General features: G+C 46.1%; 1 protein-coding gene across 1 annotated transcript; it reads right to left on the bottom strand.

Annotated features, from left to right (window-relative positions):
• Window positions 1-552: 552 nt before the first annotated feature.
• On the bottom strand, window positions 553-8,188 carry LOC306796792 (uncharacterized protein). The gene is made up of 6 exons (XM_079295860.1): window positions 8,178-8,188; window positions 6,736-6,777; window positions 6,274-6,657; window positions 5,264-5,386; window positions 1,353-1,443; window positions 553-1,269 (listed from the first exon to the last, which is right to left on the bottom strand). Exons 2-6 carry the CDS (start codon window positions 6,773-6,775, stop codon window positions 963-965), a joined length of 945 nt encoding a protein of 314 aa, XP_079151986.1. The 5' UTR covers window positions 6,776-6,777; window positions 8,178-8,188; the 3' UTR covers window positions 553-962.
• Between the last annotated feature and the right edge of the window lie 224 nt (window positions 8,189-8,412).

Genomic DNA, 8,412 nt, shown 5'->3' on the forward strand with positions numbered 1-8,412 from the left:
TACAGTGAGTGTACAGACTTCTGAATAGTTTCATGTCCATCCAAGTCTTGAGAATCATAATATGGCCTTGACAATACACCACATCTCAACACAACTGAACACCAAGGGGCGCCTTGCAGTGACACGCTCTTTTCATTTGGACATCGCTCGAATCATTCTTTGAACAGTTTGGGATACACGCTTTTTCACTGTCTTTCTGAGTTAGATGAGACAATCAATACCTCTATCATTTCTATGTTAAGTAGAGTTAGCGCAGCTTAGCATAACGACTGAAGACCTAAAGCTTCCAAATGAACACAAAGTATCTCATTTGTTTCAAATGTTAGCACAGCTTCTACTTGGCTGGCTGTCTCACACAGCAGCAGTAGCTAACAACAAAACAGCACAAGGTATAAGATATGTCTCACGCTCATCATATGCATACAGTATGACCTCAACCACCCCCCCCCCCCACCCCCGAGTCCGCTCCCGCTTCAGGTAGAATGTAATTCGGTGGGAAACACTGGAATACCATGAAAAGAAAATTACTTTTATTATTTAAAATTGCTCGTTTTTCATTTTTAGTTGCATGTAAATACAGCGTTTATCATGTAGAATTTTAGTTTTAGCCAAAGGCATAAACAACGTTCCTCATGTGACAAAACTCTGTTACTCATACGGTATATCCCTTTAACATTGTGCCTACATTTAAACTGATGGAATATTTCCACCTTCCCATTGAATGTGGACATAACCTGTCCAGGGATTAATTCATCTGTTGGACTGTCGGGCTGCTGTGAATGTGGAGAGTCAGCAGGTTTTACAGACCTAATGCTTTGTAACTTCGTATTAGCAGTCCATCAAAGTTGTACACACTGTCAGCATGACGAGGTGGAGCAGTGGGTGGGGAGCAGCTAACTGCTGCCTCTAGAGGAGCATGCTGTATTACAGGCTGACATTATTCACACCTGCTGTTAGACTCTTCACTCCATCGTCTTCACTGCCTCATCAGCAGACAGCTCCTCCGGTTTCTCCTCCTGATCCTCCTCCTGTTTCTCCTCTGCTGGGGGATCAGAGTACAGGCAGGACGTGTTGCCGTCCTTCCACGTGACCACGATGTCTCCTGCTTTGAGCTCGCTCACATCCCCGTTGGTTGCCGTCATCGGCCTTTCAAGTGCCGGTGATGCTTTGCTGCTGCTGTCGTCTCTGAGCGGTAACATGAGCCGCAGCTCCTCACTTTTCTGAGCCACATCAGCAGCTGCCTTGTACTTTGCAATCTTCTTTCTGCTCCTGAGAGAAGAGACAGAAACTATGTCACCCAACAGTCTATAAAATATCAATGTTAGTGTTGCTATGAAAATGTCGTTGCATACTTGCTGGCCATGGCTCCCATTCCCAGCAGCAGGAAACCAACGAGAAGGCAGACGAAGGCCAGTCCCAGCAGCACAAAGGTCCATATGGTTGCTGCAACAGGAAGAAGACTGCTAAACATGCAGCTCATATAATATTAGTTTAGCACTTAACAATTAATGTCAAAAAACAACAGCAAGAGGCTGCCAGAGGCAATTACTGAATGTGTGAGGGTTTTAAGTTTTATTTCATGCATTAAGTGTCTGTGAGATGGGGTCTGAGGAATGTGCTGGAGTGGGGGTGGTGTGAAAGTGGCTGCTTGAGGTGTGAAGTTTAGGACAATGGGGCATAGGCCCAGGTGGGGCTTGTTGGACTTCAGCCAATCAGTGAGCTGATCGATGAGCTGAGGAATGCAACTTTGAGGGGACAAAGGGTTTGAAACTCTGGGGGGTTTTCATATCTTCTGCTGGCCACCGTGGAGGCAGACCAGCCTTCTGGGTGGCTCGGATTGGATCTCACATTTAATTTTATACATAGGTTTGTTTTGTTATTGGTGGTGTGATTCGGTTTGTAACTGTCTGTATCTGTTTTTATGCTTCTTGGATAATAAATCCATTTGATTTTTACTTTAACCTGCTGTTGTGTTTTGGAGGCGATTGAGACAGCATGGCTGCAAGGGGGGGGGGGGGGGGGGGGGGGGGCGATTTCTCCCTGTGACCAGAAGTTGTGGCCTTAACAAATGTCTCCTGTTATGTGGCGCTCATCTTGTCCTTGTCAGAAGCGTGCGACATGGAGCTCTGTGATAGAAGCCAGGATGACACTCTACACTGAACAACATGGACCAAATCAGATATCCCCAATGTTTACATAGGTGAGACGGACATTATGTAATTCAAAGAATTTCTAACAAGGCAATTTAACTTTTTTGTCGAAAAGATGTACTGGGCACAAATTATTGTTAAAGGAGATGAATTCTATATGTCTTCATACGTATGTATGTTAGGGTCGCTCCCTGTCTATGCTCTGGCCTTGTGTGATTGCCTTTTCAGGTAAACTGCGGATGTGAAGACTCCGCTGATTAATCAGGTGCTCCTCCAGCCAAGGACCCGATTGGTCCCACACCGTCAGTTGTGCCAATCAAGAGAAGGAAGGCTTTGAGGAAGAGCATGAAGACTGGACCCAGACTGGCCTCGAGTTAATCGAGCGCGCCACAAACCCTTCCAGACTCACGTGGAGCTGTCCTGATGTTATTTTATAGGAGGTACTAGTGAGATTCTTTAGTTGCAGGTATACGACACACTGTTGTCCCACAGACTTTAAAATAATGATGATAATAATAATAATAATAAATCAATTTTCTATCGCGCTTTTCAAGATACCCAAAGACGCTTTACAAGGCAGAGACAGACAGAACAAACAAAAAAAACAACAAACAACAAACAGAATAAGTGGAGAAGCTATGCTGAATGGGTCCTGTAGTGGAGCTGTGCTGAATGGGTCCTGTAGTGGAGCTGTGCTGAATGGGTCCTGTAGTGGAGCTGTGCCGAATGGGTCATGTAGGGGAGCTGTGCCGAATGGGTCATGTAGGGGAGCTGTGCCGAATGGGTCATGTAGGGGAGCTGTGCCGAATGGGTCATGTAGGGGAGCTGTGCCGAATGGGTCCTGTAGTGGAGCTGTGCTGAATGGGTCCTGTAGTGGAGCTGTGCTGAATGGGTCATGTAGGGGAGCTGTGCTGAATGGGTCATGTAGGGGAGCTGTGCTGAATGGGTCATGTAGGGGAGCTATGCCGAATGGGTCCTGTAGTGGAGCTGTGCTGAATGGGTCCTGTAGGGGAGCTGTGCCGAATGGGTCCTGTAGTGGAGCTGTGCTGAATGGGTCCTGTAGGGGAGCTGTGCTGAATGGGTCCTGTAGTGGAGCTGTGCCGAATGGGTCCTGTAGGGGAGCTGTGCCGAATGGGTCCTGTAGTGGAGCTGTGCCGAATGGGTCCTGTAGGGGAGCTGTGCCGAATGGGTCATGTAGTGGAGCTGTGCCGAATGGGTCCTGTAGTGGAGCTGTGCCGAATGGGTCCTGTAGGGGAGCTGTGCCGAATGGGTCATGTAGGGGAGCTGTGCCGAATGGGTCATGTAGTGGAGCTGTGCCGAATGGGTCCTGTAGTGGAGCTGTGCCAAATGGGTCCTGTAGGGGAGCTGTGCCGAATGGGTCATGTAGTGGAGCTGTGCCGAATGGGTCCTGTAGTGGAGCTGTGCCGAATGGGTCCTGTAGGGGAGCTGTGCCGAATGGGTCATGTAGCGGAGCTGTGCCGAATGGGTCCTGTAGCGGAGCTGTGCCGAATGGGTCCTGTAGCGGAGCTGTGCCGAATGGGTCCTGTAGCGGAGCTGTGGCGAATGGGTCCTGTAGCGGAGCTGTGCCGAATGGGTCCTGTAGCGGAGCTGTGCCGAATGGGTCCTGTAGCGGAGCTGTGCCGGATGGGTCCTGTAGTGGAGCTGTGCCGAATGGGTCCTGTAGCGGAGCTGTGCCGGATGGGTCCTGTAGTGGAGCTGTGCCGGATGGGTCCTGTAGTGGAGCTGTGCCGGATGGGTCCTGTAGTGGAGCTGTGCCGAATGGGTCCTGTAGGGGAGCTGTGCCGAATGGGTCCTGTAGGGGAGCTGTGCCGAATGGGTCCTGTAGGGGAGCTGTGCCGAATGGGTCCTGTAGCGGAGCTGTGCCGAATGGGTTATGTAGGGGAGCTGTGCCGAATGGGTCCTGTAGGGGAGCTGTGCCGAATGGGTCCTGTAGCGGAGCTGTGCTGAATGGGTCCTGTAGTGGAGCTGTGCTGGATGGGTCCTGTAGTGGAGCTGTGCTGAATGGGTCCTGTCGTGGAGGGCTAGTTTGAATGTTGATAGGGAGGAAGCCTCACGGATGTGGATGGGGAGGGCGTTCCAGAGGGGAGGTGCAGCAGCTGAGAAGGCCCTAAAACACTCGGAACAGCTTGTGCTGTTGTTTTTTTAGTCTTTACTTTCATTCGTTTTGGTTTTAGATAAGTTGAAGACCAACTTTTTTAGAATCTCTTTTGGTTTTATTCGTTTCTTTGATTTGGAAACAGCTCTCGTCGCCCTGTTGCTGCTTTTGTTACCTTCGTTCTCTCATGTTCAACAGAAGAGATCCTCATTTAAAATAAATAACATTGTAACCTGTTACTTCCTTTTCCCGGAATGAGCCCCGGGAACCCTAACCCTGTAACAAGGTAGAAAATGATTTGATTTGTTTATGAAACTGACAAAACATGAAAAGAACCTTTATTTAAATCATAGCATCCCACCATGTTAATTGGCTGTTGAAGTGTTTTTGAAGGATATAGATATTCTAGTGAAAATGAAATGGTGGTGACGTAGTGCTGTTTGTTTCTGTCTCATCTGCTGTGTGGACAAAGACCTGGGTCTTTGTTGGCTTCGGGAAGTGTCTGTCTGCTGCTCTTCAATGGAGATGTGGACGTTAACCAGACAAGCATTTGCTAAATCTATCAGTTGGTCTTCATCCTTCATCTTTTCTCTTGTATCGTGAAAATATATATTTAAAAAAATGTTTCTGATGAAGCTTAAGTCTTACGTTTGTGTTTTTAATAAAGTGTGGAATGGGCACTTTGTTGCTCCTTGGAGCCATTAGCTGAAAATAATATCCACCCCAACTGTGGTTCTTCCCAAATACCTCAAGGGGCAGTAATGAGCCAATCACAGCTCGACGCACCACAATGAGACAAAAAGACACCACATCAGACAGATTGATGTTTTCTCAGAAGTGTTTTCAAACTGTAATCAGCTGCACTATTAAGGACTTATTACCTCCACCAGGGAGCTCATGGTGTCTGTTTGCTTTGTTGTTTCTCAGCAAAATAAAGGAAATAAAAACTGGCCCAATTCTGATGGAACTTTGTGGACGCAGCAGCAGCAGCACTTACGGTCCTCAGTGCGATAGTACCAGCGCAGGTATTCTCTCTGTTCATCCGTCATGGCCGCCGCATCACCTGTCTGCTCCTTTGCAGCCTCGAACTCTTCAAGGTCATCAGATGCCCTCCTGGACCCTGGATGCATAGATCACAAGCCGTATGACAAATATGAGACGAAAGCTAACTTATTATCATCAGTCTTATGCTAAGTGATGTCTCCGAAACATTATTTGCATAATGTCAAACACATGCAACAGTTTCATATTCTGTAAACAACGTCTTTTAATCTCATATACAGTTCGTGAATTAGAACCAATTACCAGTTCTTCTGGCTGTCGAAGCTTAAGTCAGTAAAACCAAATCACCCAATGGTTTTCATCATTCCATACTTTAAGAATCGAAACTGTCTTCAAATCTTCAATGTCAAACCAATGAGATGACTACAAGTTTGCCCCTTTAAGCCAGTTAAGGCTGCATTCACTGTAAACACGACACTATCGCTCACTCACTGCTGAGCATTGATTCCAGCTGTTATCAAATGCTTTAAAAAGACAATGTTCACGAGCTGCTCAGCAGCAGACAGTCAGAGACCAGCTGGTGGACGTACTGGAGCATTTAGCTGCTAAAGGGACAGATGTTCCCTCAGGGGTTGGTGGAGAGAGAGAACATTGGGCCGACATCGATCAGGTGGACACAAACACAAAGACGTTGATCTGTTCTGTAAATGTGTAAATAGGCAGCTCTTTGCTTACAAGTTCAACATATCAACTTAAAAGGTTAACATATGAACTTATGTCGTTGTTGTGTTCCCGACATGCTCCTGCTGCAAACAAGTGGACAAGAGAAATCAGTGATTGCAGGTTTAAGTAAAATGCTTCTCCCACCGTGGTCTGACTGCATGTGAAGTCACTTATCTCTAACTCACTTCAGTCTAGCAATCTTGAATACAAATATGGAATATAAAAATCAGAAGTGCCTGCCACACACAGACATCTCTGTTCCTTTACTCCTCACTGACTTACTCAGCTTTTCCTGGCAGATGTCCCCTTCATCCAGAGATTTCCACTTTGAGAGTTTGCTGTCATGGGTGAGAACCAGATGGCAGCCATCTGTTGACAGCAGCATAGAGGTGTTCCTGTTGATCAGTCTGCCCCTGTCACAGTCCCACAACAACCCCGTCGCATCGACCTCCGACCCCCGGCAGGACCGAGCCTGAACAGGCTCTCTCTGCAGGGCTGACAAACATCTGGATGATTCGACACACATCAGCATGTCCTGCTCAATCCAGATCCACTGCTGAGACTCTGAGTCCAGGTTGCAGTTCTTCAGCAGGACTTCACCTGTAGCTGCAGATTCCTCCAGACACAGGCTGCTCTGGCTGTTGTGGATCATGAATGCCCTCGCCCCTGCAGATGTTGAGAGAGTGACACGTTGTTGTTCATGTATGAATCAGTTCTAAATGTCTGAATGATGCACAGACTTACCTAACAGGAGAGGAAACAATAAGATCCAGGCACCAACCATATCTGAAGAGGATAAAGCATTGTTTTTAAAAATCACTGACATGTCAAGCTTTCCATTCAAAGCTACTGAGGAACGTGGCTCATTTCTACGAGGTGACATGATGGCAGTGAATCGTATTTAGCTTCAAAACAGACTCCAGTATTGTGCAATGAGCATCTGGATTGGCTGAATTTGAATGTGAATTATTACGACTATTGTTGAGAGATCTCTAAATGATGCATGGTGATCTGTTGCATAGCGTTTTCTTTGCTCTGGGCTGACAATCACCGGCTGCGTGATGCTACAATGACCACAGAGCAGTTTCATATCATAATACCATCCGCCACCGTGCAAGAGCATTGCATTCCTTTAAAATACAGTTGTTAATTACCTGTTCAAAAATGTATTCAGTAAACTTATCCAAGTATCTCGATATAAAAGTAATATAATCTGATTAGTTCCATCACATATAGAATACTAAATATTCAAATGAATAGAAAAGGAAATGGTTTTGTATGTGTGGGACGGCAGGTGACAGGGTCGAGCATTAGGACCCAGGCAAAGGGTCAGAGTCTATGGGGGGGGGGGGGGGGAGCTCACGCCTGAGAGAGCAGCTGCCCTCTGGTGACTGATTCAGGCTCTTTTTAATAAATATCTTTAAACGCATGACTTCACTGGTGAAAGTGTAGAACCATGATATGTTCACTTCAGTAGTATTACATTGAAGCTTTGTGGGATAATTGTTAAAATCGTGTTATTTGTTGGATTCTTCATGTTTGATGAGGGACTAACACGTGAGCGCTTGCTTTGGACCAGCTGAAGCAGAACAGAGGTTGTTAGTCCCCTTAAAACAATATCAACATGGTTCTTTATAAATGGATTCCAGTCACATGCATGTCTTCACCTGGGGGAGGGGACTGAGTTCCAGTCTGGAAGGTCGATTATTTACTTTTACATTGCCACATAAAACATTGTTTTGTAGAGTTTCTTTTTTTTGAATGGAATTGAATGGAACATTTTTACCAAATGTAATCTGAGTGTCTTTGTCTCTGAATCTGTAACGGAATACGGGAACCTGTTTTTGTACCTAATTGCTCAATGCTTTCCCATGTAATGCGTTACTCCCCAAGCCTGAGCCCACCACATCACACCAGAACATACCATCGACATGCACTGCACACCATGAGAGGGAAACAATAAGAAACCACAAATCAAACATTATTTATCTGCTGTGAAATCACATGACCCACAAAGGTTAACATGCTGTGACTGAAACTCAACAGTGCAGCTTCACAACCAGCCAAACACGACATACAGAGTCAACCATCCAACCCATTGCTGTGGTGTTTGTATGTGAATGTGTTACGTTCTACAATGAATTCAGAACTACCGTACATAGTTAGTCATTTGAATGTGTACTCACTTCTCTGATGTTCTGTCTGGAGCTGAGATGAGAAGAAGAGAAGCTCTGACCGCCTGAAAAAAAGGCTTTCCAAAGTTCACGGGGAGGAGCCGGAAACACTGAATGTGACAAACTGCCGTCGTAAACACGAGATTATACTGGACATAAAATGTAGTTATTTATTTTATGACAGGAAGCAAAGCTGTGAAGTGGTCTCAGGTATCTTAGGCCTTTCTATGCTGTGAGTTGATCACTT

This window comes from Melanostigma gelatinosum (genome assembly GCF_949748355.1).
Source record: "Melanostigma gelatinosum genome assembly, chromosome: 2".
NCBI classification, from domain to species: domain Eukaryota; kingdom Metazoa; phylum Chordata; class Actinopteri; order Perciformes; family Zoarcidae; genus Melanostigma; species Melanostigma gelatinosum.